The following is a 23,724-nucleotide window of genomic DNA, read 5'->3' on the forward strand; positions in this document are numbered from 1 at the left end:
AAAAAAAAAGAAAAAGAAAGAAAGAAAAAGAGGGGTAGGCACACAACCCATCTATGTCAGTTAAGTATGTTGTAGCCGACTCCTGCTGATCTCTCATTTTGAGAAAAGGGATCATACACTGCAAAGATCAGAGCCAGTTTGTTTTCCAGGGCAGTGTTTATGAGTACTAGGCACACAGCACAAATAAATAGGTGTCGAAGACCAATGACTAAACATTTTCCTTCCTCTTGTAAAGCCTACACAAGACCTACATAGCTTTAAATAGTAGAGTCTTATGAAAACAGAATAAGATTATATCATTTTTTAAACTTCTGTGTTTCTGATCAATTTGATGATAGCCACACCAAGAGGAAAAATGTCCATATTTTGCCTAATGGATAGCACCTATTTTCAGTAAAATTTTATTAATTCATTCATCATATCAGAATACTAATAGAATTACATTACATAGTAAAGAACTTTGCATGGCAAATGAATGATATGAACAAAATACCAAGAAGTGTTGCTTCCTTAAATTGGTTAAATAAATTCAAGCAATTATATTTTCATAAAACTGACTGTGAATAACAAAGCCCCTTAATAACCTTTTCTTCCTTAATAACTTTATAGCGACACATTGTAAGTTTATACAATTTGTATTTAAACTCCTGTAATATAAATTATAGCTGTTTTGATATACATGTAATTCATAGTTGCCTATCCCTAAATAATACTGAATAAGTTATTTAATTTTTAATGTTCTGTAGTTACTATCCGCCATTTAAAACAATACATGGCACAACTGAATGCAATTATAGAAAATATTCTACAATGTTATAGTTTATAAATCTAACTTTACATAAAGTTATTCTTGAGAAACAAATTCTTTTAATTTATGTAAGTAAATACTAGAGCAGTATCCACTCTCATAAAGTTCACTGTCACAAATAAAATACTACAAGATTAGAAATCGTTACAGAAAATACTATTAATTTAACATTTACTCATATCTATACTATGTTGAGTTAGGTTTGCTATATGTTATTTCATTGCCTATATGTTTAGTTTTGTTTTAATTCCAGATGATCCTTACAAGCATACCTACCCCTTTCAACTCCTAAAAAAACAAAAACAAAAACAAAGAAAGAAACCTAAGGTTAAAAAAATTGGACATATTCATCGAGAACAGCACTAACATGGTCAAACAATAATAAGAACAGAGACAATTATCTCAAGGTCATCATTTACCTATATGGTATAATTCTTCTGAAGGGAAAGATTAGTTGGCTCATCCATAAAGACTCTAGGAAAGCAGAAATTTCTGAAAATTCAATTAATTTGAGGTTAACAATCAGATAAGATGAGGGAGAACATTGGGAATGACATTTAAAAAGAGCAATTATAACTTTTATTGCTCTTATTCCCATTCAATTTTGTTATTTGCATGTAATGGGAAAAAATGTATTCTTGCACAATTATGTAAAACACATAGAAAATGTCTTGAAAAATTACTCCTATTTATCTTACTTATAAAGGTTACTAAGAAAAAGATCCCCAAAATGAGAATATCTAATACTTAGATAATTATATTTCATATTTAAAAAATCTGCTTCAGGTTACCAAAAACTATTATTTAACAAATGTAACTCCAGACTTTAAATTTAAGTTTCAACTTAAAAAAAATCTTAAACAAGATTTACTTAATCAGTTCTCACACTCAAATCGCCTCAAGACTTCACTAAAAAAAAATCTATACTCTGATCAGTAAGAAACAATAATATCTATTTGAAGACTCTAGAGTGGAAGTTATCCATTTAAAAATATTAAAAGGTTTAAATAACTTGAAATAAAAATAGGATATTCATATGGTTTGTGATCTAAAAATATGCCACATCTAAAAAATGAGACTGCAAACAATAGGTGGAAATGATCTCAAATTACTTTGTGTTAGTACAGTCATATAGATATTCATTGCTTACTCACTAGCAGGGCAGGAGACTAGGACTCCATGTCCCCTTTATCTAAGCTACAGGTATTTGTAGCAGAAAAAGAAAAAGAAAAAAGAAAATCTAGAAACCAGAAGCAGCAAAACCCTCTCTTAAAAAAAATGCCTTAAATCTATCTTCCCCTACTGGTGCCAGTCCTACATTGCTCTAGAATTCTTCAGAAAGTGGGGTAGGGGTGGAGGGAGAGCTGGTTACTGAAGAAAGGTTCAAAAGAGATGAGAGTTATGTACATGTGGAAGACTGAGAAAAGTAAAAGTGTGGTTTGGGCATGTCGTTAAATCAGCCTTCAATCTTGGTACATATTACTGGTAACAAAAATGCATTTAGCTTCATTTAAATGGGGCTTTCTTATATTTTCATTCACCACTAACAACACAAAGTCAGCGACTTATTCTTAATCCATTTCACCGGTTTACTAGCCATTTTCTTTCTCTCTTTTTCCCTTTCTTTCATTTATTCAACTATTTATTAGGTTTAAACTTTGAGCCTGTAACCATGCCAGGTGGAGATGCAAAGATGACCAAGATAGGCATTTCTTATTCTCACAAAGTTTGGAGTCTAACAGAGAGAGAACTGATAAATACAATATAGTGTGTTAAGTGGTACGGGAGCAAGTAGGAAGTGGAGTATCTAACCCAAAATTAGGAGCTCAATAAAAGTACTTCTGAAACAGCTTAGAGTCCTGGAGGATAAGAAGCAGCTGGGCATGGGGTGGGGGGTTGAGACAGAGTAAACAGAGATACCACCTGTTCTCAAAGGGGGTGGTGTTGCCCTTCAAGGAGACATTTCAAAAACAAACAAACAAACAGGATATTTTGTGTTGTCACAATTAAGAGGAGGAGGGCGTTACTGGTATTTATTGCGAGGGAAGTCAGAAATGCTAGATGCCCTGAAAGCATGGAACAATGTCACATAATAACAAAGTCTTGCATCACACCTGAATTTTTAATGTCCTTATATGAAAATTAGAGATGGGCAATTCTGTTTACAACAATCTAAGCGTATAACCTAATTCCATTTTACATAGAAACAGAATGTACTTATGTATAATTCTAAGATTCAATGACTCTTCTAGGAAGGCTATTTACCATATAAAATAAATTGAGGGAAGCCTGTACTTCCTTTTGTTCAGAATTTACGGAGTCATTTGTTACGTTAGAAAATCATTTCACCAATGGAAACCTAGCTTGAAGTGAGAGTTGCCAATATCAAAATTGGCAGCATCAGACTGCACTCTGTCACATGCAAGTAAATGACAGGAGAAATTTAAAATTCCTTTAACAGTATTAGGAACTAAATACCATTAAATTAATGAAGACATGAAATGAAGGAATTCCACAGAGTTTCATTAATAAAGATTGTTTAAAAATATTTCAGATAGTAAATGTGGTTGATGCTTACACTTGCTATGGAAGTGTAGGGGAGGAGACGGAGGTGAGGTTGGAGAAGTGTTCCTCACTATGCAGGATAAATAACCCATTAGTGGGTTGTGAAATCAATTTACTGGGTTACTACTGTATTTTTAAAGGATTGGAAGGAAAGGAGAAGGGGAAAGAAAGGAAGCAGAGAGAGTTAGAGGGAATCTGATTTAGCTGGGTCAGGGTCAGGGATTTGGTCTTTTTTTTTTAATGCTTCACAGATGACTCTAAATCAGCACTGACCAATGGAAATATAATACAAGCCACAAATGTAATTACAATTTTCTAGTGACTTTTTTTTAAAGTAAAAAGAAAATGGTGAAAAAGCTAATATTAGTATCTTATTTAACGGAAAATATCTACAATATAATTTCAATAGTAATACAAAAAATATTAATAAGATATTCTACATTTTTTATACTATCTTCGAAATCCAGTGTATGTTTTATCTTTACTGTATATCTCGATTTGGATTAGCCAGATTTCAAGTATTTAATAGCCATATATGGTTAGTGGCTGCCATGTGAAACAGCACTGCTTTGAAGCATCCAGTGACCGAGGATACATTTTTTAAGAAATTAGGTTTTCAGTTAAGCATTAGTGCAGAAGAGTCATTTTACTTGATATCTCCATTCTGAAAAAAAGCTAAATTTGTTAATATCTTAAGAAATACGAAAGTCTCTAGCTTCAGAATAAAGAATAAAGTATATGGTTTCAGGTTCCAAAACAAGACTTCTACATATTAGATATGTTACCACCTATATAATCTCACCATGAGTGTTACTATTCAATGGTACTATATCATACAGTTGCTCATCTGCTTTTGCTCATTTGTTTTTAAGCTTGGTTTAACTTTTATTTGAAAAACTGAGATACATGACAAAGTTTAATCATCATAAGCTTTAAAGAATGCATTTCTCTTCATTGATATTTAAGTAGTCCTATGGACATGTTTACAGAACTTACAGGTGTCAGCTCAGCCTGTTCTTCTGTGAAGTCAATATGACGCTTGGCCTGCTTGCTGGGACATCTCAGAGAAATAGCATGCTGTGAAAATGCAGGAAGGAAGAAAATGATAGGTAAAGGAGGTGGAAAAGGGCAGTTCTCATTATCATGCAGGAAGAGAAAAGATCATTGAAATGAATAGTTGAAACAAAATGGTAATGAAAAGTTGCATGCACCTTTCATTATAGTATGCAAAAATAAAAAAAGGTAAGAATCAGATGACCTTAATCCTTGATAACTTAAGGATAGCCTCTCTCTGCTTCTGGACAGTAGCGCTTTTATGGGAGAACCATGCAGAAACAATGTCCATTACCAGTTCCTGTTTCTGAACGTTAACTGGGCTCTGACTGCTGTTTGACAGTACTCTACCTTTTTCTCTCACTCCCTAAGTCATTCCCTCTAAGCTTGTTCCAAGTCGTTTCCAAGTTCTTCAAGCTTCTAATTTCACTCTTCCACCTCTTCCTATGACTTCACTTCCTTCCATTACTAAGTAAATCACATTCATCTATCATGAGGATCTTCATCACCAAAATGTATCCTATAACTATACCCAATTCTCATCTTTCTCTCCAGTTCTATATAAGCATATATGCTTTTTTCTCCATCCAAAGCTAAGCACATCCTAGATCCTACTCATTCCCCTTCTAATATCTCAAACTCTACTTAACTAGTCTAGCTTATTGGTGGTGGGAAGGACAGAAAGATAATCAATTCTTTGAGGGTACTCTCCTCTTTTCAAACTATCATTTTCTCCTTTTCACTATCAAATTCCCTCAGTTCAGCTATACTGTACTTTCTCCACTTATCCCTTAATTCCCTACAATCAAAATAAAGTTTTTAAAAATCTATTCTCTCCAGATTCTCACACAAGCTCCCATATTTCTAAATGTTTATTGGCTAATTTTTTTAAAAAAATCTAAATCTAACATGTTCAAAAAGAGATGACTATGTACCATGTTAATTTTACAATATGATGGAATATTAGTTATTAAAATTCAACATAGCCTTATCAAAAATTAATATATGTACACAGTGACAAAAACAATAGAAAATAGTACACATACAAACAAAGATTAAATGTTATTACATTAATAAAGATGAAGAGATTATGGAATGATATAGTTTGTTTAATGTCAATTAGGATGTATTTCCACAAAATATTTAAATACTTTCCTACAAAAAAAAGTATCTCCCCCAAATCTAATTTTTACCTACTCTTCATCACTACTTTAAATCTAAAAGCTATGCTCAAATCACATAATAAAAATGAAAATTGAGAATCAATTCTCCACATAAGTTTTCCTCTAAACATTCTCATTTCCAAAAACTTTCATTTGTTATAAAGCTATCAAAATCTCCATCGACTTCTTAAAAACTCCACAAATCTCTATAAAGTTAGTTATGGATCACTACTTTTTAAAGCAGAATCTATAACATCTTAAAACGAAGTACCATTTACGAGTCAGAATCCTGGGCAGAGTGGTGGTAGTGGTATATAGAAAAGCATTGATCTGATCACAAGAGCCAAACCATAAATCACGATGGCTGTGCACCAAAATGGCTTTGTACCAAAGTCATGGTTACAAAATAAAATACTTCCTTTTATTGCTAATGCTTTAAATTACAACTAAAAAAAGAAATGGAGATTTCTTTGAACATACGACAGTGGTTCCATAAAGCAGATTCACATTCATCTTTTACTGACATGTGTATATGCTTTTCACAAAAATTAAAAACAAGCATAGCATGATGATTAGGAATGCAGACTCTGAGGCTGGAATGCTTCGGTTCTAGCCCTCACTCAGCCATTTACTGGTAATGCGAATCTAGGCTTATTATTTAACCTGTTTCCTCGTGCGTAAAATGCAGTAATAATAGCATTCATCTCCAAAGGTTGTTAGGATTAGAATTATATTAGAATTAGAATTCAGCCCTCATCTAAATTTTATTTAAGCCTCAATTCATTTAGATTACAGCTAGAATTGTTAAATTTGAACAATACATTCAGGAATATACTAAACTGCCACAAGATGGGGATGTTACCACATAAATCTTTTTCTCCAGCCCATGTAGTTCTGTCTCTCCGCCTGGATCTGAGAGCACTGGCCAGTCTAGCTTTGTCATGAGTCTCCTTCAATTCTGTGATGAAGCAGCATGGTGGTACAGTATGAGCTCTACGATCAGACTGTCTAGGTTCAAGTCCTTGGAAAAAAGTCACTCTCTGCCTTAGTTCCTTCCATTGTAAAATAGAGGTAATGAAGTCTATTCAATAGCACTGTTCATTTTCAGTATATTACCTATGACATGTAATATATTGAAGCACAATGCCTAACACAGAATCAGCACTCAACGTCGTTGCTGCAATTGTTTTCTATTTCTCCCTTCTTTGCTTTATTCCTCTCTTTTTACTGGCCATTATACAGCCAGCATATACTTGAATGCGTTTAAAATTATTTTTTATATTTTATAGTCCCTGTTAATTTTAAAAGGATGGATATATTTCAAATTCTTGTCCAAAAAGAGGTCTTTACCAGCCCTCCACAACACAACATAAAACAGAAAAGAAAAACAAAACAGATCTAAAACCAAATAAAGATGCTTTTTTACCTCTTCAGAGAAGAAGAATTGCATGGACTTCTAAGAAATACACAAAATAAGAATTGAAATATATGCCAGAGTTAATTCCAGTAATAATATGTTTGAAAAGTGTTTGGCTTTCGCCAAATCTACAGCTCTTCTTTCATCTAATACCTATTCCTTCCGCCATTAACTTCACTAGGCTAGGCCAGTGACATCTGTAATTAAACACCAAGTTGGTACATGAGAATAAATTTCTGTGAGATGTAGCAACATGGTCATTAGAATTTTAAGAGAAATGTAGCTGCAATAATTGAGAAATTAATAACTCCAATTTTTTAGATATGTAGGCCTCAAAGGTTTCAAAAGCCCTGTGCTTCTCACCCAATTAATACTACTCCAGAACAAAAGGTTGTTTGCTAAGAATAATTCAATGGACTTCAATGCCAGTGGGGTTTTCTTTCCAATACCTCAAAATTTCCAATACTTCTTTTCTTTCCAATACCTCAAAATTTCTGCACACATTAATTCTTGAAATAGTTTTGAAACATGAAGGAAGTGGAGAGGACTTGCACTGAAGCTATGATATGTTGTTGCATTGTCACAAGTTATTAACAGTATATCCATGAAAGATTTCATTTAATAAAAAATTCCTATACATATGAGGAAAACATTCAAAATTACAACATTCAAAAGTTTTAGAAGCTGAGATACTGAGAAGTATTTTCCTATCATAATATTTATAATATAACCAATCAAGTATTCTTAAGATTCAGCAAAACCTTTCAAATCTGCCATAAACTACAGTAAAAGCTTTTAAAAGCATTTTCATTTTAAAAATACATTTTCATGAATAAAATTCCAAATTCAGAGGAATCATTAAAATTTAAATCCCAACAGAAAATAAATATAAAAGCGTATTTTAAAATTAACCTTATTAGTAAATCCCATTTTATATAAAACTTATAATATTCAAATGTCATTTAAACTTGCAAACTGCTGAATTATTGAAAAGTATTGTTTTATCAGTTAATGTGAATAAAAATTCCACAGGCCGCAACATTTATTTCACATTGGTTAAGATATAAAAAGTCCCTTATTAGAATTTATTTCAAGTACAATGAGTTCTAATTCTAAAAACTTAGCAAATGAACATTACTGATGGGTTTCATAAGAATATTGAAATTTTCTATAATTCACTTTTATGTTTATCCATGCAAAATATTTTTAATGCTAAAACATTCTTTAACATTCTGGAATAATTTTTAACAATCAGCTTCACTTTATTTTAAGATATTGATAAAATCTGGGAGGCAAATGTGTAGTTTAGCATTCAAATAGATTCCTGAGTTATTTGACCTACTTAATCTCTTCCTTGGAATAATGTCCCTACCAAAGGGACAGTGGAAGGCTTAAATGAGATAACATATGTGAAGTGTCTGGGAGCACAGAATTTCAATAAGAGTCAAGAAAGAGAACTCAGAGAAAAAAGACATATTCTTTCTGATGTGAAATTGTACTGTGCCTATCCCTGTTGGTTTTCAGAGAGCACAGAGGCAGAAAGATAAGCCACGATATTATTTTATTTTTAGATGGACAGTTTGAGTGTCCTTGTCCCCAAGATGAAAAATGGAACCAATATCAAAATTATTTTTCTAACGTATTTATGTCACTAAACTTTAGCTGAAAGTAATTATTCTGTCCTTGGCTTCTTTAGGTATAATTTCTGCCTCTAAAGAATCTAGTTGTATAAAACAAGTTTCACTTTGCAGAGTTTTCACATGTTCACTTGTGGCATTCCATCTACCATTTTGAAAGAAAATAACTGCTGATAAGACGAGATGGATTGAATACATGCATATATTTGTTCATTCAAATATCTGAGTGCTTATGAATCAAATAATGTTCTAGGTGCTAAGGATACATCAGGAATCAAAAGAAAATTTTTTTAAGTCCCTTTCCTCACAGAGCTTATATTCAAGTGGGAGGAGATAGATGAGCAGAATTAAAAAAGTATATTATACAGTATGTTAAATGGTGATAAAATAAAGAGAAATATCAAGAAGAAAAGAGAGATAAAAAGTAACCACAAGGCAGAAGAGGAGGAGTTCAATTTCCAAATAGGGTGATCAAAGAAGGCCTCACTGAGAAAGTGATATTTGAGTAAATCTTTGAAGGCAGTGAGGGGGTCTATTGTGGGGAAAGGCGTTCAGGCAAGGGACAAGTGAAAAGGCTCTGTGACAAACTCTGACTTCTGGCAAAGAACAACTAGGAGGCAATATGGCTGACAGAGTAAAGGAGGGAGGGTAGAAAGAAAAACAGGGGCAGAGGTAATGGGAAAGCAGATTCCTTAAGGCCATGTAGGCCACTGTAGGGATTTTGACAGATATAAAGCCTTTAGGTTTGAAAAGAAGAACAAGAACCGACTTGCATTTCAATAGGACCATTCTGGGTGTTGTGTGGATGACAGGCTTAAGGGTAAGGTGAACACAAGAAGAGCAGTGGGAGGCTACTGCAAAAATCTACATCAAGATGTTCTTGGCTCTGTAGCAGTTGAGGGGGTGAGAATTCTGAATATATTCTGAAGAGAAAGGCAACAGAATCTGCCTCTGGATTGTGGGGGGCGGTGGGGGTGGGGGACGGGCGGGGCGGATAAAAAGAAAAAGAAATAAAGATGTGAAAGATTTTACTTGATAAACTGGAAGGATGGAAAAGCCATTAACTGAAATGGAGAAGACTGTAGGAGGAGTATGAGAGAAAAAAAAAAAATCAGAGCTTCAGTTATACACCATTTAAATTTGAACTACCTATTATACACCCAAATAGAGATAGATGCTGATTAGAGGTAAGGTGTATAAGCCTAGAGTTCAGGGGGCATGCTGGCTAAAAATCCTGTATTTCATTAAATCTAAGATGATTTAATGCTGGTACTTGTTTGATCTTTATCAGAAACTGTCAGCAGAACATAGTGTAATTGCCACTTTGCTGACGGTGAGTGATAGATGCCAACTGATATTAGAACATGGTTTCTCAACCTTGGCACCACTTCGGGTCAGATAATTCCTCGCTGTAGGGTCTGTCCTGTACATTCTAGGAGTTTAGCAGCACCTCTGGCCTCTACCCACTACATGCAGTAGCAAGTACCCCTCTATCACTGACAACCAAATATGTCTCCAGACATTGCTGAATGTTCCCTGGGAGACAAAAACAGCTCCCAGTTGAGGACCATTTTAGAGAGATGAAAATGTGTGTGTGTGTGTGTGTGTGTGTGTGTGTGTGTGTGTGTGTTGGGGATTATGTCTTAAGTAAATAGAGATATTAAGATTTGGGAGCTGACGCTGCATAAGATCACAAAAGGAGCAGCTATAGATAGAAAGGTAATCTGAGGCCTGTACCTTAGACATTCCAAGTTTAGAGATTGTAGACATGAGAGGGGACTGTGAATGGCCAATGAGGTAGCTCCACCCCTTTCCCCAAAGCCACTAAAACAAAGACTAAAATGAAGAGTTTTGTTGTCTGGTTTGTCTTTTTTTTTAAAAGACAAACTCATAAGATACAGCAAAATTTTGGAAGCTAGAAAGCATATGGCTGAGTGGTAACCAACTGAGCAGGCCCAAGAAAAGCTGAATGCTAAGCCAGCACTGGAGAAAAGCAGAGGAACACTCCAATTTACTCTATATAATCCCAAAAGGCTCCAGAAGTGGCAGAAGTGAAGGTGGGACTAAAAGCAGGAAGATTGGTTGAAAGCATATTTAAGAACAGAGTTAATGCCCAGATTCCTTCCTTTATTTGCCCACCAGCAATGGTCTCAGGTTCAGATTGATATTCATTCATCGGACCCAAAAGACCATAGCTTGACACTAGGTTTACTTAGTTCTATATAGAAAGACAAAGATAGCATGATAGCATGAGACATGCTATCTTCAAAAGATATCTATTCAGCCCACCAGGAGTCTTTTTTGAGCCAAACATTTTAAGAGAAAGAGAACATTTGGGGTAAGTACAAAAATCACCCTGGCTTAGAAAAACTTTCTGCTCCACAGGAACCAGAAGTACAGTATAACAACCAATGAGTGTAGGTTCCAGGGCCTCTCAAGAGATGCGTTCATATTCACTTACAAGAATTACACACTGCACACCAGGAAGTCATGCTCTGTGTCTTTTCATGGGCTTCTAAAGTTCACTCACCATCTTCCTGGTCCATATGCACTTACCAATTTGGGGTCAATTTACAATAAATATTATTACCTGAAAACATTCAATATTTATTAAGTTTCTAGGAAATGAATTCCAGCGGGGAAAAACCTAAGGTCATTTCCCATGCAGAAAAAGGGCTCAGACTTGCTATTAACTCTGTACTTATAGCAGTGATTCTAAACCGGGGCAATTTTGCCTTACAGGGAACATGTAGCAATGTCTGCAGATATTTCTAGTTGTCACAAGTGGAGGGGGGTGTGTATACTACTGGCACCTAGTGGGTAGATGACAGGGATGCTACTAAACATCCTATAATACACAGGATAGCTCCCCACAACAAAGAATTATCTAGCCCTAAATGTCAATAAGCTGATGGTTGAGAAACCCTGACCCAGAAGGATTAAATGGAAGATCACATACTGAACACTGAGGACCATCCCACATCTCAAGCCTTCTTTCCCCAATGGGCTGCTAAAGCACTGGCAGCCAGGCATATGTCTTCTAGGCAGGTGATTGGAAGAATAGTCTTTGGGAAAGTTCACCCAAATGAGAGAAAAGACCTAAGAATGATCCTAGAGTAAAGATTCCAAAAGACAGAAAAGAATTTTAAAAAGATGAAATTAACAGAACAGCAATTTTGTTTGAAACAATAGATTTAATCAACTGGGGGCAAGTTTGGACTTGAAATAGTGATAAACATATGAAATACATACATACATATATATTTTAAATCTAAAGAAAATTATTAATTCCAGGAAAAGCAAACTGTAACAAAAGTATGTAGAGTTTAACAGTAAACTGCAAGTACATAGTCATGATAGTATAAATACTGAACAGTAGTAACCCAGCCAAAACATATTGGGAGGATGGGGGAATAGGAGGGGAAGAGTGAGGGTAGCTGTCTAAGAGCACTTTCTCCTAATCTCCCAGAGTGAGAAGTTGGTAGACAACAGATACAACTGAAAAAAAAAGAAAATGAAAGAATGGTGATATAAGTATAGATTTAATGATATGAGGGTAAATACCCTAAGAATCAGCTAAAAGGGCAGAAAGTGCTTACCTCTGGGAGAATACGGCATGTGTATGGCAGACTTTTCTGTAACAAGTCTCATAGAACAATCTGACCCTTTAAACTCCATGCGTGCAAAGTTGAAATATATATATTTTTTATTGTATTTGAGTGTAGGGACAATTTGACATATGGGTTTGGGATCTAAAACTTCCTCAGTATTCTTCATTTGAATCAAAACAGACTATATCCAGAAAAAAGTATATAGAAACATTTCCAGTTAAACCATTTTCTACCCACCTGGGCAAGGCAAAAGAACAGGCTGCACAGAGAAGACCTTAACTCCTTTCCTTGTTTATTTCTGGTTTACTCACCAAACCTTATATTCAAGTTTTACATTAAGCATAATACCCACTGAACACTGGTAACGTTACCCATGGATACCACTAGATACTATGTGAAGTATTAGCTGAGAGGACTTTTCACTTTTTACTTTCTCGGTCTTTTGTTTGAACTTTCATAACAAGTATATTTAAGAGATGAAAATACACACACACAGATCCTCGATAATTAGTTCATAACCTGGTCTCATGCATCTTGACCCAACTAAAAATAATCTGACTGGAAGGAAGGAATATCAACATACAAAACACAGAAAAAACAAAAAAGTATATCCCTAATAAAATACTGCTCATATCCCAATAAGTAAATCTAAAAGACATAAATGGCGCATATTAAGTAGCTGGTGCTAAATGTAATCCCAAGGCATAAAGCAGAAATCAGTTTTTAAGTTCTCTATGGAATATATACCACTTTGATAAGTTTAATTTTAAATAAATGTTTATTCTTTAGACTGATTATAATTTGCTTTCTTTAAAGCAATAAAACTCAAGTTTATCTCCAAACCATTATGATTCATGCTTCCTTTGAGTTCCACAGTACCTAAAACAAAGCTAAGTAAATGGGTAAGTACCAAGAGTTACTGACAAATTTAATAAATTAAATCAATGGGGGGAAAATCAATAATGTCAAGTAATAGGTATGAGTTTTAAATTTCTATGCAATTCCTTAAATAATGTTTTACAAGATTTTACCTTTCGATTATTCAGAAATAGATTATTTTACTCTGCATTAAAGGGCATCATCTCGTTGATTTTCCTTTTTCTTGTTACTCTATAACAAAACTGCCTTCTCCTTGATGGAAAAAACTCAATAAAAAACTCATCTTCAAGAAACTCAGCTTTCGCTAAACTTATTTTATAGCAAATCCATTTGTTACCCTCACCTGATCACATCCAGAAAAACTGGATCTTTTAAAAATCTGTTCATGTTCATCACTTTCAATTCTCTGAACCTCCATACAAGGAAGGTAGACCATGTACTATTAGCTCCATCTTACTAATGAGAAATTGATTTTCACAGAGGTTGAATAACTCATTTAGGTCCTACAAGTAGTGAATGTCAAAGAAAACACTTGGAACCAAGTTTTCTGATTCCAAGCCCAATAGCTCTTTCCTCTACACCATGCCAACTCTTTATAATAAAATGGAGTAAACCCTGAAAACTAGAATCTTGGAGTACTACAAGGGAAATATGAGTCTTTTTCTTAAGTTGTTGTTTTATAATAAACATAAATTAAGCAACTGTTAGCTTAATAGCTATAACTGCAAAATGTTATCAAATATAAACCACATTTCAAGATTTTTAGTCATGTGAAATAACTAACATTAGTTCAAAGACTTTAAATAGTCACAAGAATAAAAAAGAAGAAACTGAATCTCTTCATAATCATCTTTGTGACATTGCCATATCTGGTAATATATTCCTTTTGTTGTCTGATTTTAAGCTTAGCTCAGAGGTATGCTAGACAAATTTTAAATGTAGAAGAAATAAGTTATTTAAAACTACATTTTAAAAATATCATTTCCTATTCTACTAACTAAAATACCAGGGAAAAAAGTTCCATCTACTTACCTCAGTAATTGGCTGCCCCTGATGTGTCAAGTCCAGTTCTTGAGGGCGTGTTACTTTATCAATATCCAAAGAGTCCATGCTGGAGGCTGCGGAAGTGATGCTGGAACGAGAGGAGTTACTAATAGAGCGTACTTCAGCATCACTCACTGTGCCCGCTGATGCCGTTCTTCTGTGCTGATTAGTTCCTAAAGGCTTAGTATCTTCTTCTTGTATAGATTGCTGAGCAGCCTCATCCATGCTTAAGGAAGCTTGTTCTAACTGTGCAGTGATGTCATCCAAGGAGTAGTTAGCATGTGATGGTTTAGTTATCCTATTGGACGAAGAAGACAATCCTTTCATGGTGCCATGTTTTGATGTTTGTCGGCTAGGAGGTAATTTCTGAGTGGCTTTTGTTTCTGTGATTTGACGCTTACTATTTCCTGCACCGATACTGCTGAGCTCCCGCTCTATCGAGCAAAGATCGGCCATTAGAGCATCTAGATCCACAGTTTCTCCCTGATTCAGAGCTTCTGCAATAAACAACATATGTAATGTTTCCAGAACACACTGAATTAGAAATGCATACATTCTATTATAAATCAGTTTCTGAACATAGGGGAAGAAGCAAAAAAATTCATCCTATTGAGCCTAAAGCCTCTCAAATTCAGTATTTCTAACAGTTTTTGGTTTGTTTTACATTCTAAGAAAAATACTTAGAAGCAAATAGTCTATCTTTTAAGATTTATAGTAATTAGAGAAGAATTATGAGTTAAAAGGTAAAAGTAATGCAAAAATCGTTCCATGGTTTTAACCACATCTCCTATGTAACTTTTTACCAGAAGCTCTAAGTTGTTAATATGATCAGTGCCCTGGTAGAGATGTTACCTAAAGAGTTGAAGGCATAAAGAGAAATATAAGACCTGAAAATTTACAGACTGGAATGTCAAATCCAAATACTATAAAGTTGACTAGGTAGAAGACATTAAATAAAGGCCACAGGTGCTGATTTAAAAATTACTAAGAAGTAACTTCACTGGACTTTATTCCAGTAAAAATACAATAATGAAATTAAGTTTGCTGTAGGGTTCCATCTGAGTATATTCTCTGTCAATTATTAATAACCCAACTCGAAAACTATTTTAGTTACGTTCCAGTTTGATTTTTTTTTGTGATCATTTGAATTAGTAATAAAATGCACAAATCAAGATATATAAGAACTCAGTCAAGTCATGCAAATTGTTTTTATGTTGAGCTATCTGGAATTGTAGCTGCATTGTTTCCACATTATATAACTTAGTATACTATTTTATATTTTATTTCCAATTACATCTTACCATTCAAGTTGTATATGGAGAAGCGATAAGAGAAATTGGCCATGTTTGTTTCCTGGCGAAGAGGAGATCTTTTCACTGGTTCCATAGGCTTGTCAGAATCCAAACTCTTTAAAAAGGAAAGTTTAATAAGTCATATAAAATTCAGGCAAGAAATATGTAAAAAGATAGTCTGTTTTATGATTAAGTAAACTGTTATACAATAGGTAATGAGAACAAAGTTCTAAGTAATAGTCTTAAGGAAAGGTATACTTGGTTTTCATATTAATTTGGTTAAAGTTTTTTAAAGTTTTAGATATATGCTTACTTAAGGCACTTGAGATTGTCATAGTTCAGAGTAAATATCTTTCCAAATACATCCAGTATAATGACTAAGTTCATTTTACATAAATTCACTATAAAATAAACTAGGGCATATAAAATAGGATACAGGCATGGAAAGATGAATAGGAAGGAACAATGCAGATAATTGTTATCTCTTTCCTCAAAATAATTTGTTTTTGGTCCAGCACAGCGTCATTCTTGGCATGAAGTACCCTGAAGATAAGGCACAACTCTGGACTCAAAATTAGTGAGACCCAAGAGCAGTTACAACGCTAAACAGTAATGGAATAGCCCTGTTCTTTTCAAGCTCTATGAGCACACAGTGTAACCCAGCTATACTGCCTGTGCTAAGTCTAGAATTACAGTGCGCTTCAAGGTATGGTGTCTTGTACCTCATCGCCTTTTTAAATGAGGCTTTTTTCTAACCTTTCTATAATAAGGAAAATAAGATGTCTATGAAAGAGAAATCCAGGGAAGGGTAGTAGTTATTTCACATCTATTTAAATAAATTTGTAAGTATTAGGATTAGTCTTTTAAAATTTTAATTTATCTATACTTATTAAATAGATTTCAAATAAAAAAGAATGCTGCATAGCAGAATCATGGAATTGGTTTAGAATGAGATCTTCTTTGTTCATTTATCTCAAGATAAAACTAATCCATTCAGTGTCCATCCAGTTTTTAAAACTATCATGTAAAGGAGATATGCCACCATTCAGTGTCTTATTTCAAAATTTCACACAACATCCAAGAAATTCTCCTTTAACCTCAAACCTAATTCTCTGGCTACAATTTAAGCCCTAAGCCTCCTTCTCTCAGGGGAAATGAAGAATGATAGGCAGGTACTGTTTTCTTTAAAAAAAAAAAAAATTGAATAAAACTTTTATTCATATTAACTTTTAACATATTAAAAGTAATCTATTTACCAGTTCAAATAAACAGATACTTATTATAATTACCTGCTGTGTCCATGGTGCTGGGATAACAAGAGAAAGAGCAAAAAATATTCTTTGATGCCAAGAAACTGCTAATCTAGTAGGGTGGTTTTTAACCTTTTTTTGAGGGGGAGGTGGTGAGGAGAATTTAATAAAAGCTATGTGCCTTTCAGAAAAATGCAAATACACACAAAATTTTACAAATGGTTTCAGAAGACTCATCGACCATTTAAAACTTAAACCCGATTTAATATATTAAATTGAAAAATCCCCATTGTAAGTGTAATATAGGTGTACAGTTGACACTAGAATAATAAACAAAAAACTTGAGGTTTTAGCCACTAGGTAAAATATTTTTTGAAAATTTCTGGTGTTAAAAAGCAACTTGTTAGCAGTGAGCCACATTACATAATGTCTTTTTTTTTTTTTTTTAATCTTTCTCTCTGAAGACAGATATATATAACAATAAGAACAGTCACAGCATTAGTTTAGGAGCCAGCTTTTTTTGATGACTGGCTCTTCACACTTACATGTCAGTGAATTTAAAATATAAGAATAAAAGGTATCAAACCAGTAGAAATGCCATCTGCAGTGGAGTAGCATGGAGTACTATTCCACCTAGAACAACTGGAGTGATACCTACCTGTCTTTTCTCTTTTTGGCCCTCTTCCCAAGTATGGACATTAAAGCCAAAGAGTCAAGGAAACCCCACACTCACATACTTTCCTTCCCGTATTATCATTTTCTATTTCCACTGTCTGGTTTCCTCTTTCCTTTTTCTCCTCAGCATAGAACTGCATAGCCTAGTCATCATCTCTATGCCAAAATCATCTTTTTGAAAAAATTAAGAATTAAACTGAAATCGTTTCACAACTACAGATATAAGACCTTTCTCACAACAAATAATGTTATTTCTGATTGAAGATGAAAGAATGATTCTTATGAAATCTTAAAAGAACTAAAAGCATTCTCCTCAAAATTCAGCATTAACGGATTATGGTCACAAACATGTTTGTTTTTTCAAAATGATCTAGCAAGAATTACATGAATAGTTTATCAGTTTCAATTCCAGACTACTATAGAAAGAGAACAAATTAGTACTTTAAGTTTCCACCTTACCACCTACTTTTCTACTAGCTAAGGAATCTTGTTAAGCAATTTTCACAAAAGTTCTTCCCAGAAATATTAAAGGATAAATGAAAATAAGTTTTGTTCTAATGTTCTCATTGCTATAAAGTTGTTTTAATAAACAATTACAGAAAATATCTGCATGTGAGGATATTTGCTGTGAGGATATTATGTGGTGAAATGTATTCATATTCATAATATGAATACATAAATGTATTCATATTATGAAATAGGATTTACTAAAATTTAGACTTCAAAATTTTAGGCTTTAAAACTTTTTAGCCAGCAATCTCAATATATGAAACAGATTTTAAGCAATCTCCATACTCTGTCACAAGTATTTTTTTTTAAAGACTCCTTAAAATAACTGGAGATGATAATATATTTATTGTTCTAGGGTTACAATTCACTTTCCCTGTATAGCAGTCTCTAAAAATGTAACCTATATCCATATCCTTATGACTACAGAGTAAACTTTTAGCAGTGATGACATAACAGTGATGACTTAAAATCCTCCACCAGTTTTTCAAGCACTATTTCTAACCTGAGTGAGTTTGTCTAGCTCCCCCAACCAGGCTCCAAACATTTTGTCCAGGTCTTGATCTTCCTTGTCACTGTCTTCTTCAGCACCATGGTCAATTTCTTCATCTGATAGCTGCTCCATCTGAAATAGACATTTGTGTAGAATAAATAGTTATAGGTTATAACTGAAAAATTATGCAGTATATGTTCTGATATATATTGCAGCTCTCCAGAGTCAAATCTTCAAAACTAGAGATTATATTATAAAAGGACATTAAAAGTCAGAGGAGACAGGAATAACAAATGAGTAGAAATGAGCAACTAAATCTCAAATTTTTAGAAAATTGTGGAAGAATGAACTGTGTCAGTTTATAACTGGAATCACAAGTAGCAATAATTTCTGAATTGCAGAACACTCCCATTAATTAGAAGATATTACAATAGAACAGTTCTCTCCACTAATAGATTCTAAAGCACCCCAAACATCACAGTAACACAATTTCAGAAGACTTTAATGCAGCGGTATTATTTATTCTTAAAAAGTCTGTTTAGATACAAATAAGTATCTTGAAAAAACTTAGTCCAACAAGCATTTCAGAGAAAAGACAAAACAAAAATTTTAACCTAGTTTAGTCTGTTGAATTAGTTCCTCCTTCTATCCTATTTTTACTCTACCCCATCTTTCTTTTACCTTACTTCCCCATTAGTTCCTACGAAATCTAAGGAACTAGAATGGAAATAAAAATATTTAAAAAACTAGAACTGAAAACTTTAAATTTGTATATAAAATTTCCTATATGTGGCAACTTTTCAAGTATAAGTCCCTTGAACAAAAAGATATTTTCCTTCTTCCCGTTAATAAAATAATGTGATATCTGACATGGAACTTGCATATTATATTGTGAAGGGAGAAAAAGATTACACAAAACAAAGATCGATGACTGACCAGATACTTAAAAGTCCTTAAAGTAAGATTAATCTGATTTAAAAAAATTTTAACACTAAAAGTTCTGAGAAATCTTCAGTAAAGCTTAGCTTTCCTTAAAACAACATATTCCAAATTTATTTGACCACAAATCCTTTTCCTTCAACTTGGAGTAATACCTATTAATTGTCCCAGTGACACGATGAACATCATCATTGTATATTTCATACTCTTGAATCACATTTCTGAACACAAATTTTGTTCCAGTGGATCTAGGCAAAATTTGGAGTAAAACTTGTCAGTTGGTTTAAACAATTCCTCAAAGATGAAAGATATCCTTAATCTCGAATAAGAATTTGTAGGCATCTCACACCTACAAAGCAGCAATCAAAATTACTTCCGTGATCCTTAATTGTGGTTATGAGATACGTAAAGAATCTAATTAGTTGATGAGATATCATTAAGTTAAAATTTAAACCTTATTTTACTATATGAAAATTTGCAGAAAGGGTCAAATGTTGCAAAATCAAACTGAATTTAGTACTAACAATGTTGAAAATCAGACTATATCTCATTTAATTTCTGAAAGGAAATAATTTTCTTAAGCTTAATAACTATCAAGGATCACAGCTTATCAATAAGTCTAACAGAAACTGATAATTTTAATTTCTTAATTTCATCACTCTAAGCATGTATAAATTAGGGCATTCTGCCTTGACAAATGGAAAATGGAATCAACTAATTTTCCAATCCATAAAGGTGGCTCTTAAAAGAGATTTGATTTTTATAATTCACTTGTGTTAATACTATTTCTAAGATTTTTATTCATTACTGAATTTACAGATCAATCTCAATTGATATCATTCTTCATTAAGTTATATTTTATGAAAAACATAAAATATTAGTGCAAAGAAAAACCTCATTTGATCAGGTGACTTGCTCAATAATAGCTGGTAGTTTGAGAACATCTAGGAGTAGTAATACCCAGTCTTCGTGAGAGCCAACAAGCAACAGAACCAGGAACATAATCGTCAACTTCCTCTTCCTCCCTAATCTTCAAAACTAAAAACATTGGAATAACCCAGAAGCTAAAATAGTCTGGGAGGAATTGTGCTTTGAAATAATGATACTTATTCTGCCACTATCCCTGCTGAGCATACACTGTAATTGCCCATAAGGAATATGCTATACTGGAAAAAAAAAAAATAGGAATATAATTTTCCAGAGCAAACACAAAATAGTTAAAAATGAATGAGTATTTTAAGTTATCATAGAGCCAACTAGAACAACAGACTCCGTATCAAAGTCTGGTATGTTTTGTGAGTTTCTTATTATTCAAACCCAATTAATTATTTGGATTTTAAGAATCTCTTTAAACATTTTCATTAATACTTTTGTTTTTATCTATACTACTACAAACTCAGGTAAAATATCAGTAGGGAACAATGACGGTCATAAAATAAATGGAAATTTTGAAGCAACTATTCAACTTTTACCTTTTATGTACCTTGCCAATTTTATCCTTTCTTGAATTCCTGTTACCACATGGATTATTTTATAAAAAACAACTTAAGACATTTATTCAGACTTTTCCAATAAAAATTTAGGTTCTACAACACTGTTTTTTATTATTAAGTTTATTGGGGTAACACTGGTTAATATAATTATATAATTTTCAGGTGTACATTATAATTTGACATCTATATATTCCATTGTGTGATTACCACCCAAAGTCCAGTTTCCTTCAGCTACCATATATTTGATCCTCTTTATCCACTTCACCCTCCCCCAACTCCCTATATTTGCCCCCTTTTACCCTGTCTACCTCTTCCTTCCTCCCCACCCCCTACCCTCTGGTAACCTCTAATCCATTGTCCATGTCCATGAGTCTGTTTGTCCTGTTCATTTGTTGCTTTTAGGTTTATATCCCACATATAAGTGATATCATGTGATTTTCAACTTTTTCAGTCTGGCTTATTTTGCTTAGCATGATTATCTCGAGGTCCATCCGAGTTGTCACAAATGGCAGCATTTCATCTCTTCTTATGGCTCAGTAATATCCCATTGTATATATGTACCACAGCTTCTTTAGCCAATCATCTATCGTAGGCCACTTCAGTTGCTTCTATGTCCTGGCCACTGGGAATAATGCTGCTATGAACACTGATCAGTGTGCAAATATTTTTTTGGATATGGGTTTTCAAGTCTTTGGGGTAAATACCCAGTAGAGGGATTGCTGGATCATATAGTAGATCAATTCTTAGTTTTTTGAGGAACCTCCACACTGTTTTCCACAGTCACTGTACCAATTTGCAGTCCCACCAGCTGTGTATAAGGGTTCCTTTTTCTCTGCATCCTCTCCAACATTTGTTACTTGTCCTGTTGATTATAGCTATTCTAACAGGTGTGAGATTGTATCTCATTGTGGTTTTGATTTGCATTTCCCTAATAGCTAGCGATGTTGAGCATCTTTTCATATATTTGTTGGCCATTTGTATGTCCTCTAGGGAGAAGTATCTGTTCAGGTGCTCTGCCCATTTTTTGATTGGATCGTTTGTTTTTTTGTTGTTTTTGTCATTGAGCTGTATGAGTTCTTTGTATATTTTGGATATTACGCCCTTATTGGAGGCGCTGCTTGCAAATATATTTTCCCATTTGGATGGTTGTCTCTTTACCTTGTTGACAGTTTCTTTTGCTGAGCAGAAGCTTTTTAGTTTGATGTAGTCCCAATTCATTTATTTTCACTTTTACTTCCTTTGCGTTTGAGGTCAAATTCATAAAATCCTCTTTACATCCAAGGTCCTTGAGCTTAGTTCCTATGTTTTCTTCTATGCATTTTATTGATTCTGGTCTTATATTCAGGTCCTTAATCCATTTTGAGTTAATTTTGGTGTGTGGTGACAGACAACAGTCTAGTTTCATTCTTTTGCAGGTGGCCTTCCAATTTTCCCAGCACCATTTATTGAAGAGGCTTTCCTTTCTTCACTATATGTTTTTGGCTTTTTTCTACAACACTTCTTAAGGATCTATACTCTAAAACAGCACTCTCCATTTTCTAGAAGCTGATGTTGATCCTTATTTTCTTACTCCTAATATCGCATTTTTTTTTAGGTGAGAAAATCCTTGATTGACCTCACAGATTGCAAGGACCCTGTCAGCTTACAATCCCTTACTTTTTATTTTTTTATACCTACAGCACCTGGTCTTCCTAGGTGGTCTCCCACCCAAGTACTAACCAGGCCCAACCCTGCTTAGCTTCCGAGATCAGACGGGATCAGGGTAGCATGACCGTAGGCTATCGCCTCATTTTTGTTTACTACACACACACAATGAGGAGCCCCCAGAAAGGTTTTATTCCTTTTAATAGGCTCTGCACTAAAGTCGCAATCTAGTAAGGAAGTTCATTCTGTTATATATTGATGCCTATCTCCAATTAAATCACAATTCTAAACCTGAAATTGCTCAACATAACGCCCTTACTGGAAATGATAGCATAAAATGCAAATAAAATACTATAATAGTCAGTCAACTGTCTCTCCAAAGGGGAGAACAATGAAGGAAAAGAAAACAGAACTTATAAATTTTGTTTTCAAAATAATCTGGATTTAAATAGCTTCTAATGTGATGCTTTGCCTTAATGATGTAAAGTAGGGGTAAGGAAATTATAATCATACTGGAACAAATACTATTACTCTGTGACTATTAGGTATTTTGAGAAATAAAGTTTCACTTAAACTCCCTGCTCCATTACATCAAGGTCCTGAAAGAATAAACGTACCCTAGCACATATGAAAAGGTTTACTCTCCCAGTGCAGATTTGTTGAATACAAATCCAAAATCCAAAGTTGTTGGCAGTTCGAGAAGGCTCTGTGTAATCCCAGCCTTTGGAGACCTTCTTGCCATCTCTCCTCACTCACCCCTCCAGCCACACTGTCCTCACTGCTCTTTCTGGGAGCAGGTTCTGGCGGGGGGAAGAGTGTGGATTCTGTCTTGAAGATAGATTGAGAGATGTTGAGCAAACATCCCAGGAAAAAAGGAGGAATTAGAACTCAGCCAATAAGGAGGTTTAGTTTAGCCTGAATATTATTTCAAAATCATGTTTGCTGCAGAAAAATCATAGCTTATAGTAATAATGATTTAACTAATATTTTAAACTAATTTACATTTGTTATTTGTGAAGTAAAAATAGAAATAATGGGAAAATACAACCATTGCTTATATGCTGGTTGGTTTCATTTCACAGATAATCATACCTCAATTATTACAGGTTAAACTTATAATATATACTGTAAGCTCCACTACACATAATGAAACTGTCCATTTAGTATGCCTTAGTATGAAACAATATTATTCCCACTAAATTTTCCATGAAGTTAATTATTCAAGCATATTTTCCCTATTAGCCTTCCTCTTGG

The 23,724-nt window shown here is 33.8% G+C and overlaps 1 protein-coding gene and 1 pseudogene across 4 annotated transcripts in view; both read right to left on the minus strand.

The window, feature by feature from the left end:
• The window catches only part of RAPH1 (Ras association (RalGDS/AF-6) and pleckstrin homology domains 1), a 117,486-nt gene that overhangs the window by 73,387 nt on the left and 20,375 nt on the right, over nucleotides 1-23,724 (minus strand). For all 4 annotated transcript variants that reach the window (XM_039844491.1, XM_039844492.1, XM_039844493.1 and 1 more), the window contains 4 exons: nucleotides 18,407-18,526; nucleotides 15,479-15,584; nucleotides 14,166-14,674; nucleotides 4,370-4,450 (listed from right to left, as the gene is read on the minus strand). In XM_039844491.1, coding sequence (XP_039700425.1) covers nucleotides 4,370-4,450; nucleotides 14,166-14,674; nucleotides 15,479-15,584; nucleotides 18,407-18,526 — 816 coding nt within the window. Of the gene's footprint in view, nucleotides 1-4,369; nucleotides 4,451-14,165; nucleotides 14,675-15,478; nucleotides 15,585-18,406; nucleotides 18,527-23,724 lie in introns of those variants that run through there.
• LOC120587827 (uncharacterized) lies at nucleotides 22,497-22,605 on the minus strand (annotated as a pseudogene).

This window comes from Pteropus medius, unplaced genomic scaffold, assembly GCF_902729225.1.
Source record: "Pteropus medius unplaced genomic scaffold, Ma_sr-lr_union100, whole genome shotgun sequence".
In the NCBI taxonomy this organism is placed as follows: Eukaryota; Metazoa; Chordata; class Mammalia; order Chiroptera; family Pteropodidae; genus Pteropus; species Pteropus medius.